This window comes from Athene cunicularia, assembly GCF_003259725.1.
Source record: "Athene cunicularia isolate RWA chromosome 3 unlocalized genomic scaffold, athCun1 chr3_part1, whole genome shotgun sequence".
NCBI lineage: Eukaryota > Metazoa > Chordata > Aves > Strigiformes > Strigidae > Athene > Athene cunicularia.
Genome location: NW_020799097.1, coordinates 101,584,323 through 101,605,541, shown reverse-complemented (window position 1 = coordinate 101,605,541; position 21,219 = coordinate 101,584,323). Strand labels below are relative to the sequence as shown.

At 36.6% G+C, this 21,219-nt stretch overlaps 1 protein-coding gene across 1 annotated transcript in view; it reads right to left on the bottom strand.

Annotated features, from left to right (window-relative positions):
• Window positions 1–21,219, bottom strand: part of KCNK2 (potassium two pore domain channel subfamily K member 2) — a 126,486-nt gene that overhangs the window by 90,370 nt on the left and 14,897 nt on the right. The window contains exon 2 of the mRNA XM_026846109.1: window positions 12,460–12,653. Within this exon, the coding sequence (XP_026701910.1) occupies window positions 12,460–12,493 (34 nt within the window). The 5' untranslated portion in view covers window positions 12,494–12,653. The remainder of the gene's footprint in view (window positions 1–12,459; window positions 12,654–21,219) is intronic.

Genomic DNA, 21,219 nt, shown 5'->3' with positions numbered 1-21,219 from the left:
CCATCTTGTTTATACTGATTATTTTTGCTAGTATCAACAATACACAGGAGGTGGGGTTTGGCCAACAAGTGCTATCAGAGTGCTTCATGCCAGCCCACAGGCCCCAGTTCTAATAGCACTTAGTTCTAGTCATTGGTGATCCATAAAAGTTACCCCAAAGAGAAGCAGAAAAGATGGATTGTGTCAGAGGAAACGGGAATAGCTTGGCTTACTTATTCTAGCAAAATGAAGGCTAAGAAGACATCTGATTGCTGTTGTGTAGATCAATCAGAAAGACTTTTTTGAGCTAATGGATCATGTTGGCACAAAACCAAAACCATTCTGTGAATAAATTTTGGCTGGAAATCACAGAAAGCATGAGGAGAGCCAGCTTCTGGAACAAACTCTCAATAGGGAGGATGAGAACAAAAACCTAACATTGTAAAACAGAGGCCGGTCAATTTATAAAAAAGATTTATCTGACATGCTGCCTGCAAAAACAGGAGATTGGTCTCAGAGGCTCAGTGAAGAGATGGTCAGTCTTCCTGACCTCATAAGCCACATTGTCCAATCTTCACAGAGCCACATAGATTTCAGAGAGCTGTGGGGAGATTGGATAGCTCAGCAAGTCCCAGATCTTTTACTGTTCCCTTGTGGTTTTGGGCTGGATGGCCTCTGAATCCCAGACAAAGTCATGTGCATTGGCTCATGTCCCCCAGCAGCCTCCAAACTGATGCGGCCCACTGCCACATGAGCACTGTAACCCCAGCATGGGAGTTCATTTGGCATGCAGCTCAAAAAACTCGAGACCTTTATCCTAAACCCTTTCAGTCTCACACACACTGAGATATAACATTCTTCCAACCCAAAGCTCTCAGGTATCAGGCTGTCCCTTCTCCAGACTAAGAAGAAGAAAAACAATCTGGAAGAATTTATTTTAAAATAAGACATTTTTTTAAAGAACCTGTTCTCTGATCTCCCATATTTTTAGTGACAGTAGCACTAAAAACCACAGTGAAAATCAAACACTTTTATGCTAACTTATCATCATCAGGGTGAAACACTGTGCTGATAACTTGAGAAGATTTGAGATTTAAGAGGCAATAATGGTGTCCTGGACTGCATGTTCTACCAAAGCCAAACCACTTGCAGCAAGTAAGTGTCAAAGCCAAGTATATGTGCCATTTATTAACAGAAGATGAAGCTATTGCTGAGTTAAGAAGTAGCCTCAAGTTACTAGTGTAATTAAAATTGTGATTAAATATTAAGATGAATGAAAAAATTTAAATTGTGAGCTGTCAAAGTGCCAAGTAAATAATTTAAGGACAGATTTAAAAAGCAGTGGGAACACCCTTTTTCTGCTTTTCTACTTCATATTACTAACCCTATTTTACCCTTTCTAATATAATCCTCACACTCTTCTCTGATATTTGCATAGGTTAGCAAGGTTACTTTCCCCTACAATATAGTTCTGTTTATAATACGTGTTTGGAAATCACAGAAGAGGCTGTGCTTGTTCCCATGTGAAATAGAAAAAATGTCAATTGTGAATAGGAGGACAACCCTTACTGGGGCAGTCACAGGGAACAAAATATGTGTTTGTGGATAGAGCTAGGAAAATTAATCAGAAGAGTGGGCATGGGCTGACTGTGGGTTGTTCGGTTATCCAAATGTTTTCTTTTCTGGATTTTTCCATCTCTATTTTTTCTGTTGTTAAGACTTATTCTTCTTATTTGGGTAAATAAAAACCTTTCTTTGTTTCATCTAAAGGGCATCCGAGGCTGATATGACTTATTTGCTGCTGAGGATGATCTAAGACCAGGCAATTGCCGAAGCTAAACTAAGAAGGCAGCGCATGCAGTGACTGCACAGATAGTCAGAAGATGGATCTTCCCACTCATGTGAATGCCCTCTTCCACATATTGTGAAAAAGAAAAATTTAAAAAAAAATTATTTTTTTTTTAAGAACTAAGTAAAAGACCCTCACACAGCCTGAAAAAGCAACTAAACTGTAGGCCAGGACCCTCAACTGGAATATGGAAGAGTCAAGAAACAGCATTAATCTGCTTGATCTAGTACCTTAACTAGCCTAGCAGTGTCAAGTAGCTGCACTATTGTGTCCATGGTGGAGCCGAAATGTAGGTTCCCATGGGAAGTTTCAATTAGACTGGTGTTTTCCTGTGAGCAAAGGGATTTTTTCTTGAAGAACTGGCTTCTGTCATCAAAGACATTTTATTACACTTCAAAAAAATTTCTCACCATCTCCAAATCACGGTAGCAAAGAATAGTAACACAGCTTTGTCCCCCCTATGTGAGATGTGTATTCCTGCCGTCTAGTTCTGTCTGCCACCAACGTGGATGAAGGCATTAGTCTTTCATGAGTGTTGTACATCCCTATTACTGTATGCTATCTGTGCAGTGATGCAAATAGATACCCATAGCTAGAGTACAGGGTATAATTGCATCCCTGCACAAAAGCTGTGCATGGCTAAGGCACTATGCAGTGTTGAATAAACTCAGTAAAAATAAAGTTGCCACCCCATCATTTTTCCCATAGATTATGGGAAACAGCTCTGATGCACACTTTAATGTTAATTTGAAAGTGAAAGTGTAGGGTGCCCAATGAATCAGTGAATACATTTTGGAGAAGCCAATACAGAGGTTCCCAGACAAATGCCTACCTAGTTGGATAATTTCAAAAGGATGGCTGGGAGTTCAGTAGAGGAGACAGTAGACTTCCCTGTTCTTAACTGAGGACTGCCAACCTGTGCCAGGAACAACCCTCAGCTTAAAAGCTGATGATTTTCCATCTAGAGATCTGTCATACAGGCTGCCTTACAACACACTCTCAAGTCATATAGCTGGAAGCGTCCACAGTTGCACCATCACTGTCCTGTTACGGTCCTGTTTCCCCATAGCTTTAAATATACTCGAGTTGTTTTCACCCACAGCTAAAAACAGGATTTCTGCAGTGTCTGTTACTGTTTACCTGAAATCCCAAATGCTTTTGCAAAGTCTGTTGATAGATGTGTTTCCTGGATATAATCGCTGCATTCTTCTTTCCTGTCATTACATCTCTGTTGAGGAACATTTTATATCCACCAGTTTTCAGTTTGAACTTTTAAGCCACCCTACTCCATGGCTTTGTGCTTGTATTAAGCATGTGTTTGCATTGTGAAGATGTTGTTCTTGCACAAGTGCTTAGTTCTCTGTGGAAGCAGTAGCATCTGTAACTTACAGAAAACACAGAATTTCATTCCTCATCTGTGTGCCTTCTTTTTACCACATAATAGCAGTCTGTGTGAGCTCTTTATGGTGGTGTCCCCTTCTGCTAGATAGTTATCTCAATTGAATAGAAACCCAAAGTAGGTATTTTAAGTATCCCAGCCTCCTTACAGTCTGTATGAGGACAAGATTAATGGAACGAAGGATATGAATGACCAAAAATTTATATTTGGCAAGGTCAGTAGCATGTGGTTTCTTCTCTCTGAGGATTTTACTTATGCTAAAACAGGGGTTTTTTCTCCTTATATTCTTAAAAGATAGGCTTTTCAGATGCAATTTTTATATATATTGTATATTTTTCAAGAATACCAGAAGCATACCATTGCTACCAATTCCTTGTTCATTAAAATAATCTGTTCTTACTTTTGGTAAAAAGGCACAGGTTATATATGAGCTTCTTTTGGATTTGTCAATATCAGGTTGCATTTATGTAACAAGACAACCAAGACACTTGCAGAAGCTCTAAGTAGCTAAAGAAGAGATTCCCAGAACACTTGCTATACAGGCAAATGGCAACACAGTTCACATGTAGTGCCCAGGCAACAACAAATTAAAACTGTCTAGTTAAATATCTGCAGTGAAACATTGGTTTCACTGAGTTGCAGTACTGATTTTGATGGAATTTTATGCTTAATTTTACTTTTGTATCATACACTTTGGTGAAGGCAAGAATTGTGTCCTACCTTGAAGAAGACAAGTAGTGTTATTTTCTACTTTGGTTCAGTGGCCTTTATTGCACAAGCTGAGAGCTGACCATTTCTCAGTAAGCCCCGGAACCACCACAAAGTCATTGCTGTCACATTAGGTGGTAATTGCCACAGTCTCAGAAAGGACTTAACTCCAAGCAGCATATTACAAAGAACAGGGAAGCGTTAGCATGCAGTATCTCCCAAGTGTATTGCCTATGTTTTGGTGACAGTATGAAGAGAGATGATTGTGGCCCAGAAGACAGATGGCAAAATACAGCTCATATTCTGAAATACTGACTACAGTGGGACTGAGCTACATCAGCCAAGCTCTTCAGGGAGGCCCTTCTCTGCCATTTTCTTGCAACTGTTCTGTTCATAGGAAATTGCATTCCAGAGGTCATCAAATCCAAGCAGCAGTGACTCATACATTAATAGGATTTTACTTTCAGTCTCCTACAGTTTAATCTTTACATGGGTTTACTGCCTGCCTGGGCTTCTTCAGAAGCAAATGCTTATTCATGTGAGAGATCAGACTATGTACAGCAGGCTCAGCCAACAACATGTGCACACTACAGATGGACCCTGCTGATCTGCCTCCCTTTCTACAGGAGAGTTGGACAGAAGCAGTTTGGGTAGCACTGGTACTATAATAGTCAAATACAATCTCTTACTCGAATATGTAAGCAGGTGTTCAAGGCTCTGCTTTCCCCATGTGAGAGGAACAGTGGGGCTGAAGGCAGATCTCTTCCAGTATGTGTGTGGGTTAGCATGTATGGCCAGCAGCATGTACCACCATGGCCTCACTGACTTACACCATGAGAGTGCTCCAAAAGGGGGATGAAGTTTCAACTCTCAGAGCTACTGAGGCTGCACAAATTCAAGCCATGTGTTTATAGATGGGGATATGATCTGAGCTCCTGTATGACAAAGATCACCTGCATAACCTCTGGTATGGTCTCTGCACCCCTCTTGCCGCTTCTGGTATGGTGGTAAAATCTCTGAAGCTATCCTCATCAATGAAGGAATGGGGGCAGAACGAGACTTTGAAGGGATCCTGCAGCAGCCTCTTAAGAGTCCTTTGGAGGTAAAGTTACAAGTCTGAGAAAACAGAGCATGGTGTCAGCACCTCCTTTAGAATTCTACTAACTTTTCTCAGTGTACATAAACACACACAATACACTAAGTTCTTTTGTAAGCAAATATAAAGCAAATGGTAGGTGGGAAAATTGAAAGATCTATTTGAGGTAATAATGGCAATATTAGCAAGATAAAATCATTATGTAGGCATGTCTCCCAGTGAGGGGTTCTTGCTTTGTATACATGTTTTTGTGAAGAGTGGGGGGAACAAAAAAAAAAAAAAGAAAGAGGTATTAGATGCAGCAGAGAAGATCCAAACAAATACCCTTACCTCAACCAAACAAGAGCTCAGAACACGTCTAAAGCATCTAAAGGCAGGTCAGTGGGAATTTTGCCTTATTCATCAGTGCTACAGTCCCAGGCACCCTTAATTATAATGTTCTTTATTTTATAAATTATATTACAACCCATAAGGTTTTTATCTCTGATCATATAATGTGGTTTCTACATAAAGTTATGTGGTTTTACCAGTTTGCAGGAGATTTGACCTTTCACTTGCCTTTCTCTATTACCTACCAACACATTTTTAGACCGTGATACATTTCTGATTTGGAACATGATGAAAATGAAAACAGAACAACAAAACATCAGGCATTTCTCAATTACATAAGGGATAATAAAACTGGAGATCCTGTGATTACTCTGCAACTCAATGAGTTTTCAAATGAACAATTCAGCAACCACCATTCCATCATTCAAGTGACTGTTAAGAAGGATTTTTTTCTGGTATTAACAGACAGTTTATAATACGACAGAGCATCTACTACTCCAAATCTTTGAGGAAGAGAATGAGTCAGAATAACGTTTTCCTAAATAATCTACACATAACATTTTTAGTACAAACATATGAAATTAAAATAACTTTTTCCAGCATTGGTGCAAGGCTTGGTCCATGTTAAATACAGAAATAAGCACCATATTTTGGCTTAGAACATAGGATTGGCAGGGTTTCTTCTATTTGTCAATCAGTTCTGAACAGATTGCTGCTATGCTTGTATAGAATCCCACTGATTTTACATATGAAGACATATACTTATCAGGTAGCAGGAAAAAAGTGAGGTTATGAGCTCACTTAAGTTGCTTTCCAGCTGATCTATCTGTTTCAAATATATTGTTCCAGTACAACAAGTCCTAAAACTACTAATTCATTTTGTGGAAAAAAATGTTATTCTTCTCTGGGCTTCTCTTCCCACCACATATGATCAGTAAAAAGTATTATATTATAATCTTAATCCTGATCCCAAAGTAACTAAAATAGTTTCTTAATTATGTATTTTGAATAATTTGATTTTGCCATCAATCTTTTAAATAAGCGATTGTTTTAACTTGCAAAGAGTCCAAGAGGAAGAAAAGTTAATTGAGATCCAGAGATATGTTAGGATATATTTGGAATTTTTAAATTGTTTTATAGGCGGACTCAAAATTAAAAGGAAGTGACAGGTTTTTGTTACTTGTAACCAGCAACAGGCATTCTTCATCTAACAAGAGGCCAGGTTAATGTTTAAATAACTAATGTGGGATATACTGATCTCCCTGAAAATCCCCTGAAGTAAGACAATCCAGATGATGGTAGGAGCCTTTATTTTGACCCAAAAATCAGACCTATAGTTTTTGATGACTATCATTTTACTGTCATATATTTAATTTCCAGGAATCACAATTATTTTGAGTATTAATTTCAAGAACAAATATACTGTAGTAATGAACACAACCTTTCATTCTTCATGACAGTAAATTTTTAACATATTTCAGGTACCTTTTTTTGTTCAGAGAAAAAGTGATGTTCATGAATCTATAAATGTATTAAATCATTTGTCTAAAATCAAAACAGTATCTTAAAAAATATCTCCATTTTTACCCAAACAGGCAGAGCACATGAACCAACCTTACATGCAGGTACCTTTCCTGTTCCCTCTTTCCTGTGCTGGAGTGTCACCAGCCCTGTGGCCTCACACTTGTACAAATTGCTACACAGACAATGCATTTGTAGAACACAGTTTCTTGCCTGCTGGAAGCAGACTTTCAAGGTAGACGTTTGGCATTGTTGCTTGTTTGTAAATCCATTTCATAAGCCAGAATCAAAGATGTGGCTTCAAAGTTAAAACTACAAAGCTGACTGAAAACGATACTTTGTGGCCCATGGGCACATGCAAAGTTACCTGCTACAAAAAGACTACTCATCCAGGAAAAGAATGAAGCTCTGCAGTTTTAGCTTCAGTTTAAGAAAAAAGAGGCACTCCATCTACCTCAGCATTTGCTATGCACCCTAGATGGGGAAGAAAATGCCTTCCTTTTAACTTAGGCATTAAAGCTTTTAGATTTTATGGAGCAAAGAAACTATATTATTTTTCTTTTTAAAACCATCCTGATTCTCCTTCTACTTTTTTTTTTTTTTTTTTTTTTTTTTTTTTTTCTCACTGGTTAGCAATATAATGTTTTTGCTGTTTCATATGTGTTCTTGCATACCAAGTTTTGGTTTTAATTTCATTTTTTTCTGAAATGTAGTAGTTAAAATTAATTTCTGCTTAAAACATTATGGGTTGGCAAAGGAATTTTGCTTTTATGCCTAAGAATAGTGTGCCATTATAGATCTGAGAGTCCAGATTCTTGCAGAATGTGTGAAAAGCATATTTTAGAGACTAATTTTTAAAATCTTTCCCAGTGTTTCATAACACATGAGTCTTTAAAAAATAATAAAAAAAAAAAATCAATTACTTAGCTAGGTGTTCCTGCAACGTAATGGATTTATTTCAATAATTAAAAGACATAATTTTACTTTTGGAAGTCTAATTTTACTAAAGTTTAGGAAAGAAAAAACCTTATTGTTAATGATGCTCAGTAAATTATCAGCATTTCAGCAAAAGCATTAAAGTAACAATCCAGAACTCAGTCTGTCACAATTGTCTCTTATTTTACCGAAGTGGGATTGTTTTAGTCTAAGCACAGAAAGGACTTCAATTCTTTGAAGCATACAGGGATGGAAAGCTGCAGAGCTGTACTGGGGTCAGTTTGATCTGGTTTGATATAGGTGAGAGTTAAAAAGCTCCCCACAGAAAGGTCTATAGCCAGGCATCCTCCTTCTGACAACAGGCTCGCTCTTGTATAGATTACTACTCAGTTCTCTCTTCTTCCCCAGTCCATGCAGGCTGAGCACTGAATGTCACAATCTCATTGCTGCTGGCTCTTGGCCACTCACTTTCTCTTGGTCCCACTACTAGAACCCCTTGCTTTGACAGTGTATCCTTGCACAGCTGCAGAGCAGCATTTCGTCCATCACAGTTACATTAATTTACAGAGAACACAGCATCTGCTTAATCCACTAAGCGCTAGTCATGCTATTTCAAAGAATAAACAGTGACCAAAGAAAGCTGATCTCCATCTCCTTCCAGAACACTAGCAACAGAAGCTGAACACTGAAGACAGACTGATGTTCTGCAACTGTCGACACTGATTTTGATTTAGCAGAATGCTATTCCAACAATGCTTCAGGAGGCCAAAACTCAAACCCATGGCTATTTTTACTCAGTGCTTATTCAGAAAAATCACACTGGACTCTTTTACCCAAACATTTTGGATTGTTTGTATCAATGGGAACCAGAACCTGCCCAAACTTTATGGGTTCGATTAGTCAAAGTGTGCAGACAGAACAGTTAGGAAAGGAATTTTTAGATCCTGGCGTAACATCCCGGAGATGTGAAAGAGGAGGTATTAAAAAAAAAATAACAACAAAAAAACCCCAGCAAACTTGTGCTAGACTGCTGTGGAATTCTGGACTGAAGTATATTTCACTTCACTGTGAACTTACATTTTATCTCTACATGAAACACTGCATGAATAAAATCATGTCTCTCCCAGCTCACTCTGACCTCCCTTTAGAAAGATGTGCTCTCTTCGAGCAACTCAGAAATCATTCATGGACAACTCTATGCATTTACTGTAATGTTTCACATAGTAAGTATTGTCTCAAAACATGAAATTGATAAAAAGTGGTCATGACTACTTTAAATCCTGTCTTTTTTTCCTCTCCACCAGTCAAAAATAAAGGATGTAATAAATAAAACCATGGAAGGAGGCCAAAAAGGTATTTGTCTTCATGTTATTTTGTGGTTTACCGCATCATACTGAAGATCTCAGCATTATACTGTGTTGAATGTTATATAAATTTGCCTGCCAGCATAGAGTGGTTCCTTTCTCTTCCAGAAGTGGATGTAGGAAGTAAATCTTCTATTTTAATTACAAATTAATTAAGATGGGAAGTGGTTATACATACGGAAAACTAAACTACCATCTATTTTATCTATGCCAATCAATCATATTAAAATAAAAGTATGAAAAGTCTACTTAATCTCAACATGATGCCTCTCAGCTTCTCAACCATGCTTTGTCAGTACTGCTTATCTTTTTGACTTCATAATTTACAGGTATTAGGAATTAATTTCCATCTATTTTTTTGCTCTTTTTCAAACCCTGACTCATTATCTTCTCCCAAACAATTTTCAGCTTTCCCCTGTTCCTGCACTTGGTATACTTCCAAATTTAAAATCTTGACCACAGTAGAATTCTCACCAAGGGCCAGGAGAAACACAAAGCATACATACTAAGCACACATAAATCTAAATAATCTCTGCAGACGAAGTCCTTACACCTGTAGTGGGCTGACAAATGCCTGGCTATAATTATTGATGCAGCTCCTTAATTAATCTAGAAAACTAGAAAGTTTGAAGGCCAATGGAATAATGGAACAGAAGCTACAGGAATAAATCCATTTGGCTGGAGCATGATCTGGAATGTACAAAAAATATTTGCAAGGTGAACAGTTAGTCAAACAGTGAATGCCAGTTCTGGGACAGCATTTTCTCCTATGCTTTCAAATGTAATACCTATTTCTAAGGCATTAATACATACCAGAAATATCTTCTCTTTTCCATTCTCTTAACAGACTTTTCACCTCAGCTTCTCTAGTATCCTCAGAGAAGGAAGTTAAGGTGCTGTTTGTATTATAAAATGGTTTACATTTCTTCCTTATTTCTGCTCCTAGTTTACCTTTCTCATTTTAGATTATGGCTTTTCTGGCAATACCCATCTTGCAATACTGAAACAGCATCAGTAACCCTAAAAATGTACAGATTAAATGTCTATTAGACACAACCTTCAAATCAAATCATGTCTGATCTTGTTGGCTTGTTTGCATTATGTTTTGTTTTTCATATGAAAAGAGGTTTGTGCTACAGCGCATGGCTAATATTTACCTCCACCTTCATCTTATATGTGGTGCACCAACACTCTTTTGAGATGTACTCTAATGTGCCCCTCAGATTTAATGCCACAGATAGATTCTGTGTCCTACTAATCCAAGCCCCTTGGAAACTTTTATTTCAGAGAGGACAAAGTTGGTACTTCCTTCCCTTTTCATTTGAAAAGTGCTTTTTGTTTTTAAACATTAAGTTGGTACAATTTTACCCAATAGACATAAAATAACTGAAGTTATATTCACACATTCTATAAAATGCAGATTGCATAGTACAGCATGATGGCTCTGTTCTATTATGCTTCATTATGAGGTTGAAAATTACTGACACTGTACATTTTTCTCTTTAGCATTCTATCATTTTAAATTATGACTGCACTGTAGGTTAATCTATGTAGTAAATAATCTAAAAACATTTCCTGCCTGGCACCCTACTAACAACAAGCAACAACTTCCTTCCCAGGTGGTCCTGAGGCCTTACTTAAATTCTACCTAAGTAATTACATTCTGCCTGCCTGAGGTCTCCTTTAAACTTCAGAAATGTATTCTTCATTTGTCATGAGTTTGTAATGGAGCTGCAGGCTATGGAACAGCTGCACTCAGGTACTACAAGAGTCTTGGTACCTCAGTATAATTTACCTCAGCTGTTTTCCGTACTCTTTAGAATCACGGGATAAAAACAAATAGAAAATAACTTTGTGGTGGTGATGGTGGTGCTTGTTTTCAGTATTTAAAAATAACTGAGTTCGTCAGCTTCCTAAAGATTCCTAAGTACTCTTCCTAACCACATTCTTCAGCTGTAATATTAATGGTTGACAGGTTATCTAAAGCCTCTGACATTGCGTCAGAGAGCAACGTTAAACTATTTTTAGAGAAAAGTATGTAAACACTGATACTCTGAAAGAGCAGAGAAGGCAAAAAAGTAAAACAAGGAGAAATCACCATAGGCTGGGCTTTTTAATCAGTAATTCTAGCCTGAACATCCACATCTATGGTACATGCCTTAAAGCAGTAAAAGGCATATATGGTAAAGGATTCAATTAATTCAAGGAAAAGTGGTCCTTCAATAAAAAGGTTAAGTATTTTGGAAGGCATCATTATAGCATAATTAAGGATTTAAAAGAAAGATAGATTCTAGTTCACTTACAGAAATGTTGAACAATAAACAGTGATCCAAAGGAGACACAAAACTGTGCAAACAACAGAACTGCATCAAAGAATAAAGTTCTGTTACATGGCTATAAAGGTTCCATTATAAAGATGATAAACAAAAACAACAAAAACAAACAAAAAAACCCACCCCAGAATAAGAGTACACAAAAGCAAAGGAAATATTCTAAACCCAGAACACCTCCTTTTGTGGGGGCTCAAAAGACTCATCTCTAATTCAGAAACCTACACTGAAAGTCCCTAGTCTGATAGAGATCTGCAAACAGATTTTCCTCTTTTATGTGGTCTAAGCACTAGACCATTATTTTTTTCTTTCTCTGATTTTGGCTAGGATTTTCCCCAGGGCCTGAGAAAACTTCTTCCAGTCAAAACTTACATACCTGCTGAAAATTCCCAAATAAAAACCAAGGACATCCATTATCTGATTGCAGTAGGGACTACTCACAATTATGCGTTTAAATGAAAGCATGCTGTAAGGGAGATTTTTGTGCAAAGATCACTATTCAACAGTTTCTTAATAGCCAGCCTCCAAATTAATCATCATATTGTTATATGTAAATAAATATGCCCAGTATTTAAGTGATATTTGTGATCAGAGCAAAGTTATCTCCAGCTTCTCAAATAAGCACTCTCAGTAATAGCATACTCAATAACTGACGTAATTTGCCTAAATTATGCCATTCACATATAGCAAATCTTCAATACATACACAAGTATTGCGTCTAGACAGACCTTACTACAAAATCAACATTTCAAAAGAAATGCCATTAACTAAAATAAGACACCTTTATTTAGAACAAATATGTATGTCATTGCAGCATTTTCTCCAATTTAATTATTAATCAATTAATCTAATTTTACATTCTAATCCACCATCTCAAGTTATGGAAACTGATTAAAAACTGTAAAGTTCAACTAAATTAAGTATTTGTCTATAGTAGTGGTACTTACAGTAAAAATTATGTCTTCCTTGTGGGTTCCTCATTTGGTGATGTAATATTCAGAAGTCACCATGCTTTTGTTCTAAGATAAAGCATTTTCTTTACTGCTGTCTTTAAGGAGTCTTCTGAACAAGTCATTTCATCATAACATATTCTCTTCCGAAGTACACGTATATTCTCTCTCTGTATTTCCTGTCCAAAATACTCAATGTACACATAAAAGTAAACTAGTAAGTTACTAATTATGATACATGGCAGTTATATCATGTTTTATATTTTCATAGTACTTTACTAAGGGCAGCGGTTGAACAGGTTAGGAAGTACTTGGAAACCTGAACCAAAATCACCCAACATCCCTTAAAAGATTGAATAATCATATTTCAAATGTTCCAGAAGGTTTTAAAAGACCACAGCTTCTTTACTATAAATGAACAGATGAAAATCACTGTTCCCATTAATTCTTCCTTTCTTAAGCATCATTCACATGAAACATGCATATGCATCATGCAGTCTAATTGCCACTGAAAGATCCCCAGTATGTTTTAGAGTCAGGTGTGCCTCAAAGTATAAAATTTGCTCCATTGTTTAAAGGAGGAAGACTTACATTGCTACAATTTAATTTTTTAATTTATGAGTTTCCCAAGTAGCAGTCACAACATAGGCTTTTAAGCATCTTTTCTCAACTGTATCAATAGTTATTGATTAGGACAAAGGAGAAGGGAATAACATAATCTTTAGAGTTTGATTTTATTTTCTGTAACTTTTTTTAGAAATTTAATTCTTGTGTCCCCCATCCACTTTTCCTCCCCATGGGCTGCAGAATTATGATTACCCCAATTATAAATTTTGAAAAAGGACCCTGATTTATTTAGATCCCTACCTTCAGTTGCACACAGTTTTGCCAAATTCAGATGTCAGTAATCTGAGGCATACTGTTTATATTTTTATTGAATTCCTTAAAAAAAATGGCATAGCTATTCCATATTCTAAAAATCAGATCATATAGGATCTTACACAGAAAAAATGGTCTTTTAGTCATAATGTTTGTGAAAATGTAATTGTCACAACAGTCACCTATCAAAATAGACAAAGAATACAAATACATTTTAAGTAATGTGATTGTATGGCAGTTATATAACCTTATTCTTAAAATTCTGATATATCATTTTAAATATTTGAAGATGTAGCGAAGGATTAAGAGAATGAATGTAACTATCTATCTCTGAAACATTCTGTAATTCACTTATATGCATTTGCAAAGGAGTATTATTGTCAGTAAAAGAAAGCCTGACCCTTGAGAGTTTAACATGCAGCCAAACACTCGTGCTTGTTTGATTTCCAGTCCACTACTTATAATCCCAATTCTTTTATGGCCAATAGATGAACTCATTTAGACAAAAAGAAAACAATCTGAAAAAAGCTGATTCTGAAGGCTGTGTTACAGAGAACTCATTTCCACTCATATTCAATTAAAAAGGAACTCTTTCTCATTAATTCACAGGTTAGTAATCTGGGCCCAGACTCTGGAAACAGACCTATATGTATAGCATTAAAGCAATTATAGTGCTTATGGCCTGTCACACGATGTAATTTCTTAAGATTTTCATAGAATCTCTTAATATAGAGATGTACCATATGTGAGTCCCCATGATAGATACTGAGCTAGTTTCACATACCTAACTTTCAAACTTTCCATCAGGAGCTCTAAAATAGTTAATATTTTGCTTAAAGCCCTGATGTCTGAAGTCAGGCAAATATTTTAGAACATCCAATATTTTTCTTTGATTTATTTTGTTCTTTTGTTTGCATTGAAGAGCTGGAAATATGAATTGTATTTGACAAAGACCAAATAAAATAAGATCATAGTAGGTTTTTTTAGTTATTTTAAAACTTTATACTTACCAAGAGCATGACAGTTATGATGAAGATGTAGATACAAATTAAAGGAAAATCTGCCTTGCAGCAAGACTTAGCTATGTATTATTTGTTAATAAGTCACTGGTGCAAGACGTTCTTTAAATTAGAGAATGTTTTCTAATTTTGTACATTTTAAGTACAGGATCCCAGCTACTCTGTAAGCAACTGCTTACAGTAACAGTTCTGATAGACAATGCTCCTCTGTTCCCATTTAATTTGAACTGATATAGATCTTTTGATCCAGCTTTCTGTGTCTCTGCAAAAACAAACATGTAAATGCTGCCACCTAAGAACCAACAAAGATCAATCCCACAGGAAAACAAGCCCCAGGAATTTTAGGTCAAAAATAAGTACGAAGTTCTTGGAACCAAAAAAAGCATCAAAGATGGTCAAAACAATCCTGACACTGTGAGCTGAAAGCATAAATTATCAAGAGATTTTCTACATAGCATGTGTTTCTGCTCTAATTCTGCAGAATTTTGATTGTTTGGCTTTTTTTCTATAGGCAAAAACATTTTCCTGGTATGCGTGTCTATAAAAATGCTTGCAGATAATCAATTCTCTTTATTTAGGTCATTTTTGATCATTTGGTTATTACACAAGCACACAAATTGCCTGTTCTCACTTCCCATTTCTGTAAACTGTGTACCTTATTTCTATGAGTAATTGCCACAACTCTGTAAATCTAGTGTTCCTGCACTTGGGTAGTGATGATTAGGAATGTATGAAATTAATTCACTTAATATGAGTCAGTTAATGAAGATCTTTGACTGTAAAACCAGAGTGGGAGAAGAGTCAGACTCTATGAATCAGAGATTAATTAACAGGTTTTCTTGGAATTCCTAGGGGAACGGGAACTCTGCTGGGTTATCCCCTGAGAAATAGGGCAGATCAAATTATCTTTTCTTCGATAAAATAATGCAAATCTCATTTATAGTCCAAGGTTATGCAGCCATATCTCTGATATCACATCTCTCACAATCTTCAGTTGTAGTCATCTGAATTTTCTAGACACTGAAAAATTATTATAGCTAGTAGATCTTACACTAATTTCCATTTTGTCCTTACTGTCAATTTCCTTCCATTCTTTTCTCTACCCTTTTCTCTCTAACTCTGTCCTCAGAAATATTTTTTTTCAGGATCTTTTTAGTCGCTGCTGTAGAATACACTTATATCAAATGGCCCAGAAGACCTTCGTGTCACACTGGGCAGTTTTAGATTTAAAAAAAAAAAAAAAAAAAAAAAAAAAAAAAAAAAAAAAAGGAGTAATAATTAGTTCCATAAGTTTATCTACTTCATGAAGTGGTTTAACTGTATTTTTTTCTGAATTCCATATTTTGTCCATTTGTCTGTAGTTTTTTCCTGTTGACTGCAATTTGCAGTTGTGAATATATTCCCCAAAGAGCCCAAATTATTAATTTCAGTAGAGTTGAATAACACTATTAAACCCTCAAAATTGCTTTACCTCTTTCTCCTTTTCCATCAAAAATTCCACGAATCAATTCCAAGTTTCTGATGAAATTTTAGAACCTGAAAATGCAGTCAATTTTGGCTGCTGTACCACAAACAAAACATCTCTTACATGCAATGCATATGCATGGTAATCTATGCTTTTGAGAACTGTAGGAATATATGCCTAACCTTGGAATAGTCCCCAGAAGAATTTTCCCTAATGTATCAGAGAAAGTTTTGCTGTGCTATACTAGCTGATAGAAGACAACACAATAAAACATTCAAAGTTTCAAATGCCTTTTTGGTCTTCTACCATTAGACATAAACCTGTTGACATTGTGTAATAAATAAAACAAATTACTCAAATTGCCCTTCTCTGGAGAAGGTAGTAAAAGACTTTCCTGTTTACAAAGTTCAACAAAGTTCAGACGCTTGTCTCACACCTAAGGCATGGAAAGCCACCAAAAAAGGAGCAGGAAACACTTGTCCCTTTTCACATCACAAGACAATTAACACTGACCAGTTACTGTAAATGCTAGGCTAAAGACATCCACTTACTTCCGCACCTAGAGTAGTACTGGCCTCAGTTCCCAGTATCTGAGAAAATAGGCCAACTCCAAACATGGCTCAGGTTCAAAGCCAGTGCACAGGGACAAAGGTGCCCTGAGGTCATGGAGGAGTTGCCCACACAGGCTTCAGGCTTCCATGGGCTCAGCTTGGCACCCCAGCACATGGCAAATTTGTTTACTCAAAGTTTCATCCCATGAGCACTCTCACTATTCCAGGGGAAAACAACCCAATATCAGTCCTCAACATCTTCCTAAAGCCTCTCTCACTTGTACCTGTGAAAAGGTATGTCCTTTTCCTGCTTCAACACAAACAGATGAGTTTCAGGAATTGCTGAAGTTGATTTTAACTAAACTGTCTGACTTTGTCCTGAAAGAGGGAGGAGTGCTCACGCACTGCCTGTTTGCTACCTCTTGCCTTCTAGCTATCACTTCTCAGGTCAGACACAATGCCTGAAAATAGTCCTACAGGTAGGCTGTAAACCTGCTAATCCATGAAATGTAGAGGCAAATTTAGCATTTTAGCAAGCAACCCCTAAATGGGCTTGGGTAAATGAACCAGTAGTGCACTCTTTGACTGAATCTGTGGCTATCTTTAAACACCAAATGTTTTCCTTATTTAGATAACGACATCAACTCTCTTGCCTTGTGAAGATGTAACTTTCCTAAAAGTGTAATGTTTTATATATTCATACCAGATATGCCACTTGTAAGTATAAAGAAAAACATTATGTCATTAGTAAAATATTCAAAGTAAGTATTTTTCTTATAAAATTTTATCAGATTAATTCCATTCCTTTTGAAATCAATGGCGAAACAGCACTTTGGAAAATTCCCACATAAAACTCTTAAAGATTTGGAAGTATAAACTGTTTTCCTGAATAAGAAATCATCTCCTTTCAAAGACTTATGAATCCTACCTAACCAATCCTCTATATTTTTTACAGGTTGCATAATATTTCTCTATTTAATCTCATATCATTTTACTCAGGTAATATTGACTCTATTCTATTATACAGATACAGATTATACAGATACTTGGGCAAAATAAAGTACCTTAACTTTGCAAGAACTGAAAGAATTAGGGATAAAACTGTTCCTGCTCTGTACTTCAGTCCCTGAATTACACATCAATTACAGAAAAGTCATGCAATGCTTACATAACGCTGATCTACTGATACTGTTGGAAGGTAAAAGTTTGAATGTATAATATGTACCTTCAACAGCATCACAGGCATAACCATACTAGTGGCATTATTGATTTCAGGTATAATTAAACTATTATTTGAGATGATTATTTTGTTTTAATGCAAGAAATGGGAAACAGATCCACAGGAATTGAATTACGGATTTTAGATTCAAAATGATATTTTTAAAGGCACAGACATCTATGTACACACATTGGCACAAAAAGTATTGATACACAATAGGAACATCATACTACACTGACACACAACCACAGCTGCAGAGAAGGTGATGAACTCAGAACTGAAGAGAAAATCCTGTTCGCTCAGTGTAACAAGAATTTACAAGATCAAAATTAATTTAAGCGTTTATGTAACTATTTTTTTATGTAGAAGAACATCCAGAATTATGTACTTATTATAAAAGTTACCCCAAAAATTAAATAATTCATAGCAATTCTTAATAAAATTTCTGCTTACTAATATTTAAGATGAGGACTTATTTTAAAAGTGTGAAAGGACCACGGGACTAAGGATGAGTATGAAGAAATAGCACTATGCAATAACAGTCAGAAAGGCTAAGAAGCAAAATGAGTTTTAAAAGCAATGATAAAAAACCAAAAAAAGCAACCAAGAAAAGGTTCTATTAATACTTCAAAATTAAGTAAAAAACAAAGGAAAGTACAGATTCATTACTTCAAAAGGGAAAAAGCAAACAACAGATGACTCAGAGAAGGTTGAAGCCTAAGGTAATTAGGTAGACTATGCAATTAACATTGTTTCAGTTTTAACACAGTCTTACTCACCTTGCTAAGCTGGATTTCCCCCCAAGAATAAGACGCCCCATGTCTCCATGGAAAATCTGTGTAACTGTGAGGTAAGTATATTGGCAGTCACAAAACTGGTGTTAAAATAACGTTTATACTGTGGCCATAAAAAGGTCTGGGAAGGAAAAATGAACCATTAACAGCCATCTTACAGGGAAAGTGTGGCATACAGATGTATTTGGGTTTTAGGGGAAAGGATAGGAGTATGACAACAACTTGTGTTTCTAAGAAAAGCACTCTCACCCTGAATGATGTTGCATCAGTCTTAGAAATGGCCTCTTACCAACAGTTAGGGGAAGGAATGAGTGTGTTCATGAAAACAGCTGCCAATTTGGAGGAGAGAATGGAGCATGAAAAGGGAGAAATTTGGGACATCAACAGTCCCATTCTGTCCTGTTTTAGTCTGGCGCAGCAGCTTTCAGCTATTTACTGCATTCATTTTTTCTTGTAAGATCATCCTCCTCCAAAGAACACAGAAACAGCCTTTCCTTAAGCAGTTGATCCCTTCATACATGCTTGCAAACTGCCAATTTCAGCCCAGCCAAGGACGGATTTTAAGAGCTGGATTCTGTTCCTCCTGGATGAACAGAATCAGATGGATGCTGTCTGCAGCTAGATCTGCACTAACTTGCTGTGCCCAACAGGTCTGTAGAGACAGGATTAATTTGAAGACTGTGAGACTGTATCACTGGAAAGAGACAGCATAACTCAATAGCCCTAGCATGAAGATGGAGTTATTTACTTGCACTTTTCAGAAAATGACTGGAACTTTTTTTCAGTTATGATAAAGCACACTTGAGTTTTAGAAAATACGGGCCCTTTTGCATACTTGAGGCAGATGGATAGCTGCTGCATCTTAGAAAAACAGAACTGCATGTTAGAAAAACAATATCCCATAAGTTAATATTTAAATATTTATATATCAAATAGGTGACACCAGACACTCAAACATCTTGCATATGTTCACATTCAATTAAGATGTTTTGCTTGATGATGGGAATGTGACATTAGGAGATGATAATGAGCCTTTCTGATGTCTGACTGCCATCCGTGTAGCATCTCTAGAGTAAGACTGGCTTCATAAGTTGCTCACAACCCCGCCACCCACTCAGCATTTCTGCCATAAGGCTCAAATCTACATTGGTATTATAGAGAGGTGAGAAATCTTACCCAAGAAACATCAACACATAAATGTGCTGAACCAAGAGCTAGTCTAATAGCTAGATTTCACTTTCAGTGCTGCTGGGCAGTGTATTTCAGATGGTGTGGGTGCTGTAAACATCTCTGACTGCCTTCATCTGAAGGAAGGCAAAAGCTCCATAGTACTTTGGAAAGGCCAAGAGTAGTAGCTCTCTCAGTAACGGCGTCAAGAAAATCCAAGCCTGCAAGTTGCCTATTATTAAATATAACGATTATATTAATGGACAGCCATTACAGAAGTACCTCAGCCTTTCTAATGATTTCATTACTATGAGGAACAAAATTATTTCTATTTCCCATGGAGTACATATGTCAGATTTAATGGTCTGAATGATAAGAACTGAGCTGCTAAATCCATACTAGCATTCGGCATCCATGAAAATCAAAATGTTCTCCACTGCACTTAAACAGAAGACATTAGATATTTTCAGATCATAATCTGAAACATAATATAATCTTTGCCCAGAAGACAAAAGGAGTAAACAAATATTTCCAGTCATTTCTGTACAAAGTATAGAGAATCACTGCTAAAAGGTGAATTTGCTTAAATCTGTACCCAAACTACTCAAAAAGACAAGGTACTTCAAAGTTGCTGCAAACTGTATTGTTCTTCTATGGACTTAAAGAAAACTGGGCTCTTATGGATATAAGGTTTCTATAAATAGATTGTTGAAAGCATGGATTTCCTCCTACTATGAGACTGTGAGATGCTCCTGACTGGTATGCTTGAGGAAGAATGAGAATTTATTCTCCAATTCACCAGGTGAGGGAAGAGTAATACCAAAAATATACCCTGTTCCTTCTTCTTCCTGTAATGTTAGTTCCAGAGTCAAGAAGAGGTCTTACAAGGATACAGAGGTGTCCTCCTACTCCTGTGCCACATAACCACATTTCAAGGCCAGCATCAGACTGGAAGGAAATGAAGAAATACAGGCAAGGGTGAATACAAGAGAGGACTCCATCTCTATTATGTGGACTGCAGCAACTCAGAAGGCAGAAGGCAGGGCAGGAAAACTGCAGAAGCTTTCTGCCTTTTGTCTAACCCAAAGCCTTTATAAGATAAGATGGTTGCAATTGTCCCAGGGAAGTTTGGGGAATATGTTGAGAGGGCAATTTAAGTAACCAAACTCAACTCAAATTTTCTTGCTACCACCTATTATCAGGACAGGAGCAGTTAACCCACTTCTAGCCTTAGCCTCAAACACTAACTTTTCCAACAAACAAACTTTCCAACAAATTATTTCCCACATTGCTGGAAAGCTTTGCAGCAGCTCTGTCACAACACAAGTAGCAAGAAAAAAATGGTCTCCGGCTTCTTTTAGCCTGTATCTTCCCTCAATGTGAAAATTACATCTCTCTGACCTTCCTTCACACCAGCGTGTCATTTTACACATTATTTCTGCATTTCATCCAAATGTTGTCAGATTAACAGAAAAAAACAAAAACAAAAACAAAAACAACAACAAAAAAAATCATCACACATATTCCTAAATCCACTTGAAGGCACTAAATGTAACAATGTGATAAAATGGTACCTATTACACTACATTAAAAATCCAAGCACCTAAAAGCATGAAAATGAATAATTAAGAACATCAATCTGCTGCCCACATTATAGCCACAT